This window comes from Varanus komodoensis, unplaced genomic scaffold (genome assembly GCF_004798865.1).
Source record: "Varanus komodoensis strain SLA01 unplaced genomic scaffold, ASM479886v1 scaffold20_1, whole genome shotgun sequence".
Taxonomy (NCBI): domain Eukaryota; kingdom Metazoa; phylum Chordata; class Lepidosauria; order Squamata; family Varanidae; genus Varanus; species Varanus komodoensis.
Genome location: NW_025335587.1, coordinates 10649050 through 10667166, shown reverse-complemented (window position 1 = coordinate 10667166; position 18117 = coordinate 10649050). Strand labels below are relative to the sequence as shown.

At 41.5% G+C, this 18117-nt stretch overlaps 1 protein-coding gene across 8 annotated transcripts in view; it reads right to left on the bottom strand.

Annotated features, from left to right (window-relative positions):
• CACHD1 (cache domain containing 1) overlaps positions 1–18117 on the bottom strand; it is a 237184-nt gene that overhangs the window by 35049 nt on the left and 184018 nt on the right. For all 8 annotated transcript variants that reach the window (XM_044430088.1, XM_044430091.1, XM_044430090.1 and 5 more), the window contains 5 exons: positions 16550–16692; positions 15622–15803; positions 14179–14289; positions 1405–1527; positions 143–242 (listed from right to left, as the gene is read on the bottom strand). In XM_044430088.1, the coding sequence (XP_044286023.1) occupies positions 143–242; positions 1405–1527; positions 14179–14289; positions 15622–15803; positions 16550–16692 (659 nt within the window). The remainder of the gene's footprint in view (positions 1–142; positions 243–1404; positions 1528–14178; positions 14290–15621; positions 15804–16549; positions 16693–18117) is intronic.

Below are 18117 nucleotides of genomic sequence, written 5' to 3'. Positions count from 1 at the left end.
ACTAACACTAACTTGCCCCTATGGCAAGCAGCCTGGATTAGTATGACATGATAACCCACTATGGTTAATTTCCTACACTTGGTCATATCATGCAAACACAATCTATAGCTTTCTATAAAAATGCACAATGACTTAGCCAAACCTTGTGTGTAATATGTTGCTGCTCTACTGGAGCATGGCCTTTGGGATCAATGAGAGTTGGGTGTGCCACAAGATATCCTTTGTCCTCCATTATGAAGCACCTGTCCAAGGGAAAATGATAAAATAAAATTTAGGTCAGAATAGCTGTATATGTACCCTCAGGGACTATTGTATGGAATTTTGTACAAGCACCTAAGGGAGGAGGGGGAATCAAAATTTGGTGCTAGGTGAAAAATTCAATAGCCTATGCACCTTTGTTTCTTCTTTACTTTACGCAGAGTACTTGTAGCCTCATATGCTCCATTACTGCCTAAGAACCTATAAAGAGTGCTGCTGGATCAGGTCAAAGGCCTATCTTATTCAGCATTCTATTCACACAGTAGCCAGTCACAGTTCCCAGCTTATGGGAAGCCCAAAGGACATGGGTGCAATAGCACCCTCCTGCTTATGTTCTTCAGTATTCAGTGATATACTGCCTCTAATACTGGAGGTAAGATACAGCACCCCACATAACTTTGTAAAAAATTGTACCATAAGTGATTTTTTTGTAATTCGTAAAACAGTATTACAGCCATGCCAACAAAAGAGTGTTTCTTGAGATATGGATAAGAATTACAGGTAGTTTAATGTAACACTACCAAATTCTGTCTATTGATACATTTGGCTCTCCAAATGCATTCCTATGCTTTAGCTCATGCTGGTGAAGGTACGCTCAAATTCTGCATACCTACTAAACGTGTTATTATAAAAACCAGTAAACATTTTATATACGTGTTAGCAACTTGTTTTTACAAAATATCATGTCACTGTAAACCAGTTAACCTCTAAAATGCACACCATTCTATCAGGGAAAGCTTCCTCAATGTCAGAGCAATATGACAGTTGAACCAGCTGCCTAGAGAGGTGGTGGGCTCTCTCACACTAGAGACATTCAGAAGGAAACTGGATGACCATCTGAATGGAATGGTGTAACTTGGTGTCCTGCAACAGCAGGGGGTTGGACCTGATGGCCTTCATGGCCCCTTCCAACTCTACTATTCTATGATCTGATTATTCTTGCCAATACAGATTAAAACAATTACTTTTAGTAATGCAAAAATTAAAATTTCCTCAAAATTAAATTCTCTCCAGACTTGACAATGATAATGAAACTAAGTTGTAATGTAATCTAAATCCAAATAGAGGACAGAAGGGGGAAATATAAGGAGCAGAATTCTTAAATGTAATCAGATTAAAACAAATATTCAACAGACACATACATACCTTATTTTATTGCCTCCATCTTGGTTACAAACTGGTAACAGGTCCATTAGTACCTTGTAGAAGTATCGTAAAGTAAAATCAATACCCATGACAGCAACAGAATGGCCAGAAGACACTTGTGAACTACAACAATAAAAAGCACGGACAGGTCTTGAGCAAAATATTATCAAGAAAATATCCAAAACATTTCACATTTAATGATGGTCACAGAAGTGTCAAGTGAAATGCACACTGTATGTTTTGAAACAGCAACAAGTTGGTCTGTTCTTAGGCTCACCAATTACAACAAATTAACCTGACTTTCATCAGATTGTTGAAGTAAGCTTTCATCTCAGTTAATTCCTCTCAAAATCCAAGAACAATGTTAATTGGCTAGAAAAAAACTAAGAGGAAAATTTATACATCTTGGCTTAGAACACATGTTGGTAAACTCTGCTTATTCTGTCTATCAATATAAAATCTTATGAGTCACTAGAAAAAAGAGAATGACTTTATAATATAATGTGATACAGTACACGTGTGCGTAAAGCCTTTTTGCCCATTTCTTTCTAATTTTATCAAGAAAACATGAACATAGATAGGAAAGACATGAACCAATTTACCAATTTTCTTGAAAACTACGAGTTAAATACGTATCTCTTGGCTAGGGCTGGCCAACAATTTAAATGCTTTACCTTCTACCACAGTTTGTGTCTTCCATATGCTTAACAGCATGAAAGCAGCTATTAAACAAATGTTGAAGATACTATTTTCATTTTGAATTTCAGTAATATAACTCTCACACTATCATATTTCATGTTTTTGTTATTAATTGGAAGAAAAAGCATTGCATTCCATCTCTAACATAGGTAAGAATCCCCAGCCCACTGTAACGAAAATGGACAAACACAAGTCAAGTAAGCTGGGAGATATTTTAATGGGATTTTCCAGATGCTTCTGATAGCCAAATTGTATTATTGTGTACTTTCCAAACATGTGCTAGGCCGGGAATTAGGAAGAAGAGCCACGTACAATTAACTTTATGAAAATTCCCACTGAGAGGGGACCATGACTGGATGTTAAAATGACCTATGACTTAGTATCCATTTGGCAACAATGTCCAGAAGGCAGTAACACTTAAAATGTGTTCTGCAATTTATCCTGCATTCCTTGGAACCTCTCTCTTCAAGCATCCAGCTTTTCAACATTCTTTGTACTCTTTCTATCCAGTTCTATCCGGACATATGAAAGGTAAAATACTAATTGCATTTATTTTGCTTCAAAATTCAATCTTTGCTAAAACATTTTCTTTATGAAAATGCAAGAGTACCCCTATGACCAAATAGCAACAACACATAGAAATTAGTCTTTTAAAAAAATCAGTGGTGGTCTTCATTAAAATGTAGCAATGTTAGATCAATTTTTTAAAATTCTGAACTGTAAACATAAGAATAAAATAAATTCCTTGGCTCATCAGAGTCTGCAGGTCCCCTGAAGCATTGCATCGGTTAGAGAAATACAGAAGCCTTCTGTGGGTATGCACTGTTTAAAGGATCAGATTCCTTTCAGCTTCTGGGGAACTGCATGGCCTTCAGACCTTCTGCTTATTAAAATTCTTCACAGCCTTTCACTTATCCTCCCACCATGAGAAAGGGAATATGAATTCCCTGTTAAGATGCTAAAATTCCAAGTAGCTGAATGGTCATTTTTTTCTATTGGATTTTTCTTCTAATTCCCTTTTGAAAGCTGTGGTTTAAAATGAACATGGCCACAGAACAACCCACCATCTAGGTCAGAAAACTTGGATTTAAGCCTAAAATCAGCTTACATTCAAGGGCTCCAACTTCACTAGTTTGTGGATAAAATTATACTCTCAAAAAAGATCATCTTATCAAACTGTATTTCTCCTCCCCACCCCCGCACATGTAATGGAGATTAAAGATTAAATGTCAGGATACAACAAGATATTTCACACTTATTAATTGTTAGTAATCCATGAAATCAGGTCCTTTGAGACAAGATATATACTGTATTTCATCACAGAATGCTGTAGTGTAAATCTTGTGTAACATGACCTTGTCTTAGGCGATATGGATGCAACCAAGCTGTCTCCATAAATGAAAATAAAGGTCATGTAGAAAAAAATAATATGGGCAGAAGAAAACAGAAAAGGGCATGTATAGGAAATGCAAAGATGACCAGGTTACAAAGGAAAAATACAGGTAGGTAGCACAGAATTGCAGGGAAGCCATCAGGAAGGCTAAAGCTAGGAATGAACTGAGGCTAGCAAGGAATGCTAAAAGCAACAAAAAGCATATCTAATGCAGGTATGTCCAAAGTAAAAGACATATACAGATAACAAAAAGATAACAGATGACCAAGAAAAGGCAGAAGTGCTCAATTCTTATTTTGGCTCATAAGATTTATGACCTTCCTGATGAAGGGGAAATTACAAGGTGAAGAAGCAGTGTGGCAGTTCAGGACTGATAGGCTCATCTAATTGGGTTGAATGAGTTCAAATCTCCAGGGTCCAATGAACTCCACCCTAGTCATAAAAGAGCTGGCGAAAGAAAGTGAGGTTGCTTACCTGTGACCAACATTCTTTGAGTCATCACCTGTGCATTCATACATATGGGCTCTGCCCCTGTGCAGGGCTTGTTGTTGGATAGAGAGATATTCCCTAAGTACTTTGGCAGAAGTGCTGCCCCTGTCCCCAAATGCTATATAATGGCGGGTCTCTTGCCATTTTCTCCAGTTCTTGTGAGACTATCGGCTGGGCCTTGAAACTAGATCATGGATGTTAAGGTAAAGGTTTTGGTTTGTATTTGACACTCAGGAAGGGCCAATTGGATGGATTGTATGAATGCATAGATGACCACTCAAAGAACATTGGTTACAGGTAAGCAACCTTACTTTCTTCTTCACGGTCTCTGTGTATTACCTATACGGGCAATTGGCAAGCTTACCTTGGAATGGTGGTGGGGTGGTGTCCTCATTGAAGGATTGCTGACAAAATCACCCATCGAGCATTCCTGTCTCACTCAGACCAAGTTGGTAATGCTGGACAAATGTCGATGGACTGGACCATGGTGCTGCTCTGCGTAAGTTCTCCATCAGGATGCCAGCATGTAGTGCTGTAGATATTGCCACTGCTCTGGTTGAGTGGGCTTTAAGTTGTTATGGGAGTTCCAGTCTGGCTATTTGTAACACTAGCTTGATGGTTTCCACTATTCAGTGGGCTAGCCTTTGTGGTGTCATTGGATTTCCTTTTGATTTTTCTGTGTATGAAACATGGATCTGTCGGTTTTGCGGATCGGTTCTTTGCGCAAGTGGTTGAAAGTTAAGGCTCTGCAAACATCCAATGTGTGTAGTGCTGTTTCTATCAGTCTGGATGGTATTGGGAAGAAAGCTGGTAGAGTTATGTCCAGATTCAAGTGGAAGGCAGAAAGTGCCTTTGGAAGGAAAGAGTGGTAAAGTTGGAGCACTGCTTTATCCTTTTGGAAGGTCAATTCAGAAAGCAGCATAGTTCACTAGCTCTGCATGCCACAAAAAACGTCACTTTCGAGGAGACAAGATGAATGTCAATAGTGGCCAAGGGTTTGAATGGTGGCTTTGCTAGGGCTTTCAGAACTACTGATAACCTCCATCCCAACACAGGTTATTGGTTGGAAGTGTGATACTGAGTGTCCTTTGACCATTCCATGGAAGGAGGACATTGCTGTTAAGTATATCCTAATAGAAGACAGTTTTAAGCCTTTGATGTGGAGGTCATGCAGGAAGGTAAGGAAATGATGGATAAAGGATGTGTTAGGGTTGAACTAGTGATGTACTGAGAACTGCTCAAATTTCCTCCATTTTGTTTCATAAGCCCAGCTGGTATTTGGTTTGAGCACAGCGTCAAGGATTTGTTGGATTTTAAGCCTTTGCACCTATCCAATGATCCGCCATGCTGTTAGTCATAAGGTCTTGATGTCAGGGTGGACGACTTGGCCTCTGTCCTGAGATATTATGTCCATCCTCAACAGTAGCTTTTTGTAGTTCCAGTTGGACAGGAGAAAAAGGTCAGTGATGGAGTCCCCCATGTTGTAAAGAGCTGGTTCAGTGTGTGTGGATGCAACTCTCATTTGTGTGTTGGGTCCATCCTTCTGCTTAAGCTGTTGGTCAAACTGTTGTGATCCCTGCCAGAAAGACTGCTACAAAGGTTATATAGCATTCTAAGCACCAATCCTATATCTGTGTAGCCAGTTGGGTTAATGGAATAGAGTGAGTCCCACCCTGTTTGTTTAAATAATACACCACTGTGGTATTGTCTGACGTTATCTGAATGTGGCAGTAGCTGATCAGTTGTTGGAAAGATGGTAGTGCTTTCTGCACTGAGAGGAGCTGGTGTGTTCTTGACTGTCCAATAGTCTGTGAGTTTCTTTGACAGCACAATGAGCTCCCCATCCCCAAGGAGAAGCATCTGTCATTACAGTCAGGACTAGTGATTTGGGGGAGAAGGGTACCCTATTAAAAAGGTTTTGTTGCATAGTCCGCCAGGTGAGACTGGACTGAGTGTAGGAGCACCAAGTGCTTCCATTTGGAGTCTCTGTTGGCTCATAGAAACCACAGCTGGAGTGGTCACATTTGAAGGTGAGCATGCTGTACAACCGAATTGGTAGCTGCCATCAGCCCCAAGAGTTGCTGTATCTGCAGTGCTGTTGACCTTGTTTCCATCTGGAGATACAAAGTCAGTCCACATAAAGTCACTGCTCTGTCCTGTGGGAGGTATGCCTGGGAAGTCATAGAATCTGGTCTCTCACCAATGTAGAGCATAAACTGGGAGGGAGAAAGTATGGATTTTTCATTATTAATACACAGACCTAGCTCCGGTAGCAGAGCAAGTAATATGGATAGAGTCTGATTTGGATGAAGCGGTCAATAACCAATTGTCCAGGTTATATATCCTAATCCTTCGAACCCCAAAGATGTGCACAGATTACCACCATACATTTTGTGAACACTCTCAGGGCGGTAGCTAGGCCAAAGGGGAGTACACAGAATTCATATTGGTCCCAATATGGAACAAAGAAAGTGGCTGTAGTCAGGGTGGATAGAAATATGAAAATATGCGTCCTTTAGGTCCATCAAGGCAAACCTGTCCCCTTTTCTTAACAAGGGCAGTATAGTCTATAGAGAAATCATGTGGAAATTCTTGTGCAGAATGTGGAAGTTCATGACTCTAAGATCAAAGATGGAATAGAGGTCTCCATCCTTTCTTGGGACGGTAAAATACCAGGAGTATTCTACTTTTATTTTATCCCCTCCAGTCAGATGATGGGACAGATCAAATTGCTTCCTTTGTTCAAAGTGTAGGTAGCTCCTCTTCTACGGTGGCTGACAGGAGGTAGTCCTGTTCCCGGTGATGGAAGGGATACGAATTCAATGCGGTACCCAAATATGATGATAGAGAGCACCCATCTAACTGATGTTATATCTTTCCATTGGGGAAGGTACTTTGTTAAGCTGCCTTTGAACCACATTGATCATGTTGGTGAGGGACTGGTTCAGGATCATTCTCTCTCAGCATCCAGCTGCTTTTGGGAGGACTGCTGGAGGAGAGGAGTGTCCCAGTGTTGCTGGGTTGGTGATCATCTCAGGTGAGCCAAATAGTATGGTTGGCTCCTGCCTAGGTAAGATGATAGGTACCATGACCACTTACATGTTCTGGATTCCTAGGGAGTGAAGCCCATCCTACATGCTGAAGCCTTTTGAATATTGTCCAATGTTTCATCAGCTGAGGTGTTGAAGAGCTGCTCTCCATTGAAAGGCATCTCTTGGATGCAAGCCCATGTTTCCAGTGGGAGAATGGATGCTATGATGGCAAATCACCATAACACCAATCAAGGCTCTCGAACTGCAGTCCTGGTGGTGCCAAGTGGTGTTTATTTGCTATTTGAACAGTCCAAGAGCTTCGGATTGGAAAAAATTAGCAAGTTTCTCCCAGTTGCTGTTCTTGGAGATTCTGTGCTAGAGCCCCCATCTTTTCCCACAGGAAAACCTGGTAGCATGCCATTGTAGCTTTGTAGCTGGAAATGAGAAGTCCGAGCACCATCACCATGTATATTCTTCTGGCCATAGAGTTCAGTTGTTGTCCCTTCCTGTCTGCAGGGACAGAATATTCTCACTGAGAATGTCTTTGGCTGACTCCACAATCACAGAGTTGGGTTGAGGGTGATGCAGAAGGAAAGGAATATGCCCTGCCTGGACTCAGTTTAGACTGTCTAAGCATTTTGACATTGGCCTTCACTGAGCTGGTGCCTTCCATGAATCCTTCATCGCATTGAGAAAGGTAGGTTGCTTACCTGTAACTGTTGTTGTTCGAGTGGTCATCCATGCATTCACACACACCAATGGGGCTTGATGTGCAGCAAAGGCCTCATCTAGAGGAAACTTCCAGAGCTTGTCACCATGGAGTGGGCAGAAGCTGGGACCTCCCTACACCCTGGCAATACATAGGTAGTGGCTCCCACTCAGTCCCTCAGTGCCTGAAGGCCACGCTGTTCCAGGGATGCAAAGGATCCAAATCATCTTGAGATGAAGCAGTGATTGCGCCCCAGCCTGTATGGGGTGGAAGCTGACGATAGCCAGCAGGGCAGAGGGTGGGTTGTGTGAATGCATGGATGGCCACTCAAAGAACGACAGTTACAGGTAAGCTGTAACTGGAAAGCAACCTGCCTTTCCTCTTTGTGGTCTCCGTGCAAACACACACACCAATGGGGCGATTAGCAAGCTGGTGCCTCAGGAGGAGGGGGCTGTCGTCACCACAGGATTGATGAGAGGACAGCCTTCCCAAAGGCGCAGTCCCATCTGGCACAGATGTCTAGCTGGTAGTGGTGGACAAAGGATGACGGGGTGGACCATATCACTGCCCTGCAAATTTCCTGGTGCGGCCTGGGTGTGCATCGAATGCACACGTGGCTGTTCTGCCATTGGGATCTCGGCCATCTCGTAGATAAGGCTGATGGTGTTAGAGACCCATTTGGAAAGTCTTTGGCTGGAGATGGGTTCACCGGTTCTGGGCCCTTCATAGTAGATGAAGAGGTGCTCTGAGTGGCGGATGGTCTCGGTTCTGGCCCTGTAGTAGGCAAGGGCCCTCCTAACGTCCAGGTAGAGGGTGGCCTCGATAGGGGTGGATGGGTTAGGGAAGAAGGCAGGCAGGATGACGGCCTGGTTCAAGTGGAAAGGAGATGTGCGGCACTGACAGCTGAGGCCAGGGTGGCAATGGCCTCTGCCCTTGGCTGCAGTAGGAAGGAGTTGGTGAGGGTGGCATCCAGGTGAGCCCCTATGAAGAATATGGACTGTGTGAGGGAAAGAACAGATTTGTTATGGTTTATGAGGAGCCCCAGGTCCTGAAAGAGGTGGCATGTGAGAGACAGGCTGTGCAGTAAGTCCTCAAGGAGGGGAGCGCAAGGAACCAATCATCCAGGTAAGGAAAGACCTGTATCCCCTGGAGTCTGAGGTGGGCGCAAGCGACCGCCACACATTTGGTGAATACGCATGGGGCCGTGGCTAACCCAAAGGGTAGGACACAAAACTGGAAGGCCTGCTGGCCGATTTGGAAGTGCAGGAAGTGCCTGTGCTCAGGGTGGATTGCGATATGGAAGTAAGTGTCCTTGAGGTCTATGGAGGCAAACCAGTCTCCTTGATTAAGGAGAGGAAGAATGCCCTGTAGTGTGACCATCCTGAACTTTTTTGGGGTGATGAACTTGTTCACCATCCTCAAGTCCAAGATGGGCCTCAGAGTCCCATCCTTTTTGGGTACTGTGAAGTACCTAGAGTAGAAGCCCCTGCAGTCTGAGGGGGGAATGCGCTCTATTGCTTTCTTGTCCTGCATGGCTTGTACTTCCGGCCATAAGATGGGTGATGGAGCTGCTTTCTTGTCCTGCATGGCTTGTACTTCCGGCCATAAGATGGGTGATGGAGCTGTGGGCCTGATGTGGCCGAGGGGTGGGTGGGTGTCAAATTCTATCCTGTACCCTGACCTGATGGAGAGGACCCAGAGAACCAAGGTGATGGCCTCCCAAGCCGGGAGGAGTCGTGCCAGGTGGTCAGTGAAGCAGTGGGTGGGAGGGGTGGTAGCGTATGTGGTGGTGCTGGGGCTGCCTGGACCACAGCATCATAACCTGCGCCTGTTGTCCTGGCACTTTCGCGGATGCCTCTGGCAGGGTTGGTAGTCCTGTCTCTGGGTGGTACTCTGGGGCGCACGGGGCGGACAGTGAAAGAGTGGCGGCTGGGGGCCAACTGGTTCCTTGCCAACTCCTTTGTGCCAAACTCTAGCCAAAGCCCACGCGCTTAGCGGTAGTGCGTGCCTTGTGGAGAGAGTTCATACTCTCATTGGTGTGGGCACTGAAGAGAAGGGCAGGTCTTCAACGTGGGCTCAGGTCTCCGGGGGGGAGGGAGGCAGAGCGCAGCCAGACATGGCAGTGTATAGCCACTGCCCCCTCATGGCCTGGCTGTCATAGTTGACATGATGTCAAACTACTTCCAATTGGAACCTGGAGAAGTCCTCAGCCTCAGTGTGAATGAGGCGGACAGCACCGCGTAGGTGCTCAAAGATCTGATCCACTATGGCACCCATCATTTCCCATAGGAAAGGTTGGTACCTGGCCATAGTGGCCTCATAGTTAGAGACCCTGAAGCCAAGGGCTGCCACGGCGTAGATCTCAGCCTCGGCCTCAGTGTGAATGAGGCGGACAGCACCGCGTAGGTGCTCAAAGATCTGATCCACTATGGCACCCATCATTTCCCATAGGAAAGGTTGGTACCTGGCCATGGTGGCCTCATAGTTAGAGACCCTGAAGCCAAGGGCTGCCACGGCATAGATCTTTTTTGCCATGGCATCTAGGTGATGCCCCTCTCTGTCCACTGGGGTGCACTGTTCTCTTTGTGGGGTACTTTGCATAGACCCCATTATGATGGAGTTAGGCCTAGGGTGGTGAAGGGGAGGGGGGAAGGTCTTAACAGTGACCTTATATGCGGATCCTCCCTGCGTGAATCCTTCAACATTCTCACCAATCAGACTTCAACCACCTCCCATGGAAGCCCATTCCATACCCTCAGAAATACTTCCTGGCATCGAAATTGAACCTTGGTTAAATATGGAGGTTGTGGGCTCTCCCACACTGGAGGCAATCAAGATGCCATCTGAAAGGGATTAACTAATATGGAGTCCTGCACTGAGCAGGGGATTGGACCCAATGGCCTTCTGGCCCTTTTCAACTCTGCTATTCTATGACTGAAGAGAATGTCACCATTGGACTAACCCACTTTCCAGAGGGACTACTCCACCTGCAACCTCTCAATCTGTGGGTTAAGCAGAAGTTTTGCAATGTTTCTTATGAGGCATGCCTAGGATATGAAAATACATTGAGGAGGTTTCAAACTCAATGTATTATATATATATTTTTCCTTTCTTGGCCTGCTATTGGTGGCATAGATTCCCATGTGTTAAGGTCCAACCAGATCTTTGTGAGTTTGGCAGATGTACTGTGCCATGCTTTATTGCAACTTCATAGCCATTCACTCCTATGTCCCTTCTATAATGAGGCTGTGGCCACACTCCATCAGGATGTGTGCCGAAGGGCATAACTTCCAAAGGTTCTGGGGAAAGAAAACCACAGACTATGGAAACATATTCCTGTTTCACCTCACTTTCGTTTTGCCTACTGCCTAATGTAACAATATTGTGATGGCACATTACCATATTATTATTAAATTTCTAGTCCACCTTTTCTCCAAGGAGCTCAAGGTGCATATGCTCCCCATTTTATCTTCACAACAGCCCTGTGAGGGTAAGCTTTAACAAAACTGTCAGTCTGTACTTTTTGCATTAATTTTAACTCACATTTTTCTATTAATTCTTCTCTCTCTCTCTCTCTCTCTCTCAGACACACACACACATAAATCCACATAATTTTGCACATATGTGCCTACCAACATAGGTTAACATTTCATGCAGCTGATGAAGTAAGACTTATTAAAACTTATGCCATAATAAATCAGTTAGTCTTTGCTGTTTTTTCCTGGGAGGTTAATTAGGACAGAAATAGTGACCTGGTCAGTGGGGTCAGCCACTGATCAGCAACAAGCAGGGGCAAGTGCAGCTTCTCCACAGGAGAAATACAAACTATGGAACAAGGATTGCAAAGATGAGAAATAAATAAGCATCCATTATATTGAAATCTCCTTTTTTTAATTCAGTGTGCCCTTTGCATTCACAGCCTGAATTGCATATTGTCAGTTTACCTATATGCCCCACATTTTCCTGAGCAAACATATCATCTTACACTATTTTCCCTCATTTTTAAACCTCTCCAATAATGAAGCTTAAAAATTAACATAAAACATTCCTAAGCCTCCTAAAATAAGAAATTTGGGTCCACAAGTCATAGTCGGGCAGTCATGATAATTTAAATGAGGGAGGGAGGGAGGGAGAATTGTATGGGTTATGTGTGTTAAAGCTTAAAAGATGCAGAACTAGCAAGAACTGCTGTGAATAAATGATAACATCTTGCCCATATGTGGAGGTTTGCTGATACCCCTATTTTGCTCTACAGCTGAAGACTACGTATTGTTGCCTTAGCAACTGACACATCAAAGGGCCATAAACCACAGTCTTCAAGAGTCTGTGCTGGTGTATTTTTACATGCATGTTTGGAAAGGAAAAGAATCTTCTGACTTCTCAGTCATCTAGTATCCTTCTTCCACCTGTATTATTCTGCCAAAACTAGATATAAGAAAACTAATGGACAGGTCTCCCCAGTGTACCTCTGAGAAACAAAACATCTTATATAGATAAACTAACACTATTTATTTTATTTATTTATTAAAACATTTTTATGCCGCCCCATTCGCCGAAGCCTCGGGGCGGCTTACAACATAGAGGTTTGCACACATTGCCTCTATGAAGGTTAGAAGCTTGAAAATAATAATCAAAAGTAAAAATAGAGTATATCATATGATAAGGCTTTATTAAAGTCATAGGGCAATAAAGATTTTGATAAAAGGTACACACCCAGCTAATTAAGAACAGCAAGATATAAGGAGGAAGCATGTTTGCATGACATAGCAGGCCACTCTGGGAATGAGCTACACTTAGTTGTTTGTGGAATAAACAACAGACAATTGGCCCCACCATGACTGTTTCCCCCCCATCCTCCAGCAGGTGTCTCAGTGTCATTCACTACAGAACCCATCTTCTCCTCACTCCAATCGCTACCCCTTTTTGTTCACTGCCAGACTTAGGTTTTTTTTTTAAATCACTCTGTAGTGATATAATATTATGGCTTCTATGTGTTGAATTGAGAATTCTCAATACCCTCCACCTTTTCAACACTTACCCTGATTTCCAATTGCTCCAGAAAGGGGAGAGATTAACCATTAACATTTAGCATTTTGGAGCTATTGCTGCACTTACTTCAGTTCCTTGAAAGTTTTTTAAAATACACATTTTTGGACTGGAAACAGATGCAACTCTAGAGGCTGGCCAGAAAATGAAGGAAATGAAGGAAAAATTTGTGCACCTGCAGTAACTGCTATCACACAGTAATTACTGCAGGTGTGCTGATTTCCCCTACTTTCCAGTCCTTAAATTGGCATACATTCTCCTTCTATTTGCTCACCAGCTATTCAATTTGCATATATTTCTGTGGTTTTTTTTTAAAGTTATCAGGAAGCCACAGCAATCACAGCAGTACGGGGCTCCTAAAGGGGGCTCCAAAGTTATGTGTGTGTGTGGGGGGGGTAGTATCTTTCCTTTCTGGAACAGCTGAACCAACTGTCTGTTAAACATAAAACTCAGGAAGATTACATTGCTAATTGAGAGATACTGTCACCCCCTACACCTCTGGGTACAGTTGTTTTTACAACTTTTTAATCCTTTTTTGGGGGTGGGGGTGCTTTTCAATTGACAGTGGGCAACTCTACCATGGCAAATGTATACAAATGATCAGTCTTGCCAGTTTCCAAGTATTTAACCTAGACCACTTTCCTGCTCTCTTTGACAACTGAAACAAAGAAATTGACCAGAAGAGATCACAGATATATTAGACATCTTTAAGAGTGCACCTGTGGAAGACTAGCAAAAAAGAAAGACAGCTGCGTAATTTATTGGATGTGAATAAAATGACTAAATTCCATTTTTGAGGATTAGGAAAAAAACAAAATAGTAATAGTAGTGAACAAAAAAAGGCAGTGATTGGGCTGAAATGGGGAAGACAAGATTCTTCCATAAATGATTTTGGGATTCAGGTTGAAGGACCAAAGAGAAAGAACAGGGAGAAGAAGCAAGTCTAAAAGCCATGAACAACCAACACTACATAATTTATTTGCAGGGTAGCTTAGAGTTATACACTAATGTCGCCAATCTCTTTTAATTTTTCTTGAATAAGCTGAACATTTAAACTTTGTATCCAAAAGTCAGTTGCCGCAAAGGTCCATAGGGCCATAAAGTGGAAAATAAATACAAAAAAGCATAAAGCAATTTTAAATTGAATACAATCAGAAGATATTAGCATATGTCTTCCATTTTCACTTCTAATATCTTACTTCACTATCTCTTCCACTATTTAGGCTTGCTGTGCAAAGAATGAAAGTTACTCAAAACTTGAACAGTGCATATTTTCAGATGCCATCTTACTTTTTTCTTTTTATTTCACTTGAGCTAGAGTGCAATTGTAGGATTCATACACAAAATATTTTACAATGTTCCTTGTATGTCAAATATCAAGGCATTGTAGTCACTACCAAATTTACCTTGAAGAATGAACTGTATGACTGATGGTAACCACATAGCCAGCTCCTCCAACATCTAAATAGGGTCCAGTGAAAGTAATTAATCCTGGATTTGCCACTGCATGGAGGTACCTAACAGAAAGTAAAATAAGCATTTTTTAATACAATGAAGAAAACTTATGCGACTAAAACAGATATTGCAAAGTAGATGCAAAACCTCTAACACAAAATATTAATCTTGTGTAAGCCCACATATAGCGAAATGTATACATTTGGGACCCTATATACCTTTAAAAACATTTATTTTATGGTTTCTAAACGGGAACTTCCAGTTTTCATTTTTAGGATTTTGTATGTGTTAATTGATATTAAGCAAATACATATTCATTCTACTTCCAAGAAGTGATTTGACAGAGAGAGAGAGAGAGGGATAGAAATCCCCGAAATCAATAGAATAAATAGAATTGGTGATATATCCCCCCACTTTAGAAATTTCTCCTTAAGGGATAACTGCACCCCAAAAATGTTTACTGTTTAAACAAAGCCTTCTGCAGCTTGCTTTTCTGCAATACCTCTTGCTACTGCAGAGATAGCTTGCCTGGGTCCCTTCCCCCATAGCCCATTTTGAAATGTGTGAACATTCACCTAATTAAAGACAGGGTTGCTAAAGCAAACTTCTTAAAGTTATGCTGTTATTATGCGGGAAATGGACATATTTGAGCTATGGGGGGAAAGGGCACATGGTAAATTACTTCATTTTTCTTGCACTTTGCTGTTCAAGCAGATTAAAGAGAAAGGAGGAGGTAGTGCCAGTAAAATTGACAGAAGCAACTGACAAAAGGAATAGTTTGAAGAAGGAAATCCTGCATTTAGTTAAATTCACTAGTTTCTGCCAAGATTTGCAGCCCCTACCTGGTTGATTCAACACAGCTTATGGAATGGAGTGCATTCAGGAGTTCCCTCATGTTTATTATCTTATTTACAGTGTATACAAAACATTTTCTTAAACCATACATATGCATAATTAATAGACTTCTGTTAAATGTGCATCATCTCATGGGGAATTACAGTGTAAGAAATTTTCAGAACAGGCACACTGATTGATGGAATAGTAAGAGGCAAGAATGTATCAGAATCTGAAATTTATAATGAGAACCACATGAGATAAGCTCTGAAGGATTTTCACAAGCAAAATGGATTTTAGTAACCATATGTAGAAATTTCTATTATTCATTACAGCACAGAAGCCAAGAAAGAGAAGCTACCTTTTAAAAAGCAAGCATCCAATGCTATTTCCACCAGAAATTTAAAGCATTTGAACTGCATACAATTTCACTTGGAAATATTTAATCTATCTGCTTAATCAATGTTCTATATATTCTATACAAAATTTTATTGGTTTTGCAATATTATCAACTTTGAAGCATTTTCTTAAACCTTTCATAATGGGATCCTAAAGCTCACCATTGTCTCCTAGTGGGATCAAATGCTTTGTCCATGAGGGAACCAGGATAAATTCTGAGCACCCCATTGGGCGTTGCTATGTAACGGCGAACAATATAACTGTTCAAGCTACTCATTTCCATTTGTGTCATCCATTCATCTGTGACGTGACTGGTAGCCATTACTTCATTCCTGACAGAGAACTGCAAAACAAAGACAGACCTAGCGGGGTTCCTTTAAGACTTGCCTGAAAAGATAATAAGCTGCTTGCAGGGTTTCCTAAAGATTTATCAGAGATAATCTAAACCCAATTACTTTTTAAAAATCTTCTCACACCAGATGGACCCAGCAAATTTCAAGAAATTGAATAGGGGGGAGGGGGAGCTTAAAGCCTCTATACTAATGAAGCTTTTGTTGATGTTATTCACGTTATATAATGTTTTACCTTGGGTAGATCTAAATCTTACTGCACGTTTAAGTTTTCCATGCCTGTGAAAATGAAAGGCATTGTCTATACCTGGTGTTTGTAACACTGATCTGATCTTCATGCTGTTCACACATATGTGATCTTACAGACTTTTCTTTCTACCAAAATACCTATGTAGTATTTATTTTGCTAAGAGACAGGGAAGAGATTTATACACTCTTCCAAATATAATCTGAAACTTATTTTGAAAGTCAATTTCAGAATCCAACTAGCTGAAATGGTTTAAATATTCTTGCTTTGCATGCACACAATTCATTAATTTCTTGTTTTGCTGAGTATTCCTGGCTCTGACAAACAAGCAATATTTGCAACAAAATCTGGTATGTAAACTTAGCAAGAAAACAAGAGACCCAGTTACTTCTTTAAAATCTTATCAGGTGGACCCAGGAAATGTTAAGAGATACTCAAGCAAAATTATCACTGAAGCAAGGATGGTAAATGGGCAAGATAGAGTGAAGATACCTTCAGCCCAGGATTGGCAATGAGGCGTGTGTTGTCACTAAGATACGCTGTATAGTGCTCCACCATCCTCTTAGTCTCATGTTGGCTCAGATGTTCATATGGAGAAGAGAAACTACCTGCAGACAGCATTACTGTAGGGCTTTCTGGAAAGACAAGACAGACAAATGTGGCAAACCCCCAAAGTATCAGCTGAACCCATCAATATGAAAGCTGCTATAAGTAAAATACTGGTGCAACAAATAATATAATCTGAGTATGTGAGCTCTTAAAAAGTATTTCTCCCTCATCTATGTTGTAGTGAATGTGACCACCAGGGGGTATCATTGTAACAACCGTGTACTATTCAAGAATAGTTCTCTTCTTTCCTAACCTCATTTTTAAGAGAATGAAGGACATTCCCTGAAATGTGGGGAAACAAGCAACTGTTATGGTCAAACATACCAAACAGAAGTAGAGCTGCTGGTCAGAGGTAGACGTTATCAAATGTTCTGAGGATCCTGGATGGTATTAAGGGGAGCTCTAGTTACTGTGACCTGGTTCAGTGCCCTTTCAGACAACCCACCTTGCAGCAGCAGTCATACTGTCAGTCAGTCAGAATTCCCCACCCATGGTTAAACATCTGTGAGAAGCTATTTGCTTGGACAAGCATCAGTTTGAAGAGAGCTTGTGACTCTGTGGAATAAAAGCAATGCTTGCTCCAGGCTCCACAAGCCTAATCTTAGCAGGAGCCTGGCATGGGCTGTGATGATTGTGATTGGAGGCCATCAGGCACTTGACAATGATAATTTTTCAGTATATGCCCCGTAAGTGATACAACCTGATGACTGCAAAATAGAATTGTTGTGGTATGGGGTATTTTTTCTTCACCATAATTTTTGACGTAATAATGAACAGAAATCATCATGATGGTAAAACTATTTCTACTACAGTTTTTAAAGGAACATTACATCTATGTACTACAGAGAGGTATATCAAGAAGCTGATGAGAATTTCCCCCAAATGTCTGTCATTTTGGTACTATTCCCATGATTGTAAGGACCCATTCTTTGGAGAGAAACCACATAAAGCAGTGGCTTTATGGGGCTTTAATGAGCATATTTGGTTTTTTAATGGATAGCAAGTGGGTGAGTAGTTGTTTACACAATGATTTCAGTTTTAAAAGATTGTTAAAACCTTTTTGTTAAGAATAATAATTTAATATTTCTCTAAGTGTAACCTTCTCTTTTAGCATAACAACAGGGAAAGCTAAAATGCATAATATTAATATATAAAACTTATATAAAGTATTAAGATGTTCAACTGAATTTAACACTTTCGTACTGAACTTAGATTCTCAGAACTTGCCAATTAAAAATATTTCAAAGTATATTCTCACTAGAGTTCTCACTTCTGGCTTATTTCAGAGGGATTGATAGTATTAAATATTTATAGCTGGGAATAAAATCTGCATGATTTCAACGTCAACAAAATGCAGCATGACTGGCAAAAACTTCAGTGTTTTCATGTTATTACTAATGATTTATTTGACAGTCAGGAGAATCAAGTTCAGCTTTGAAAGATGCAAAACA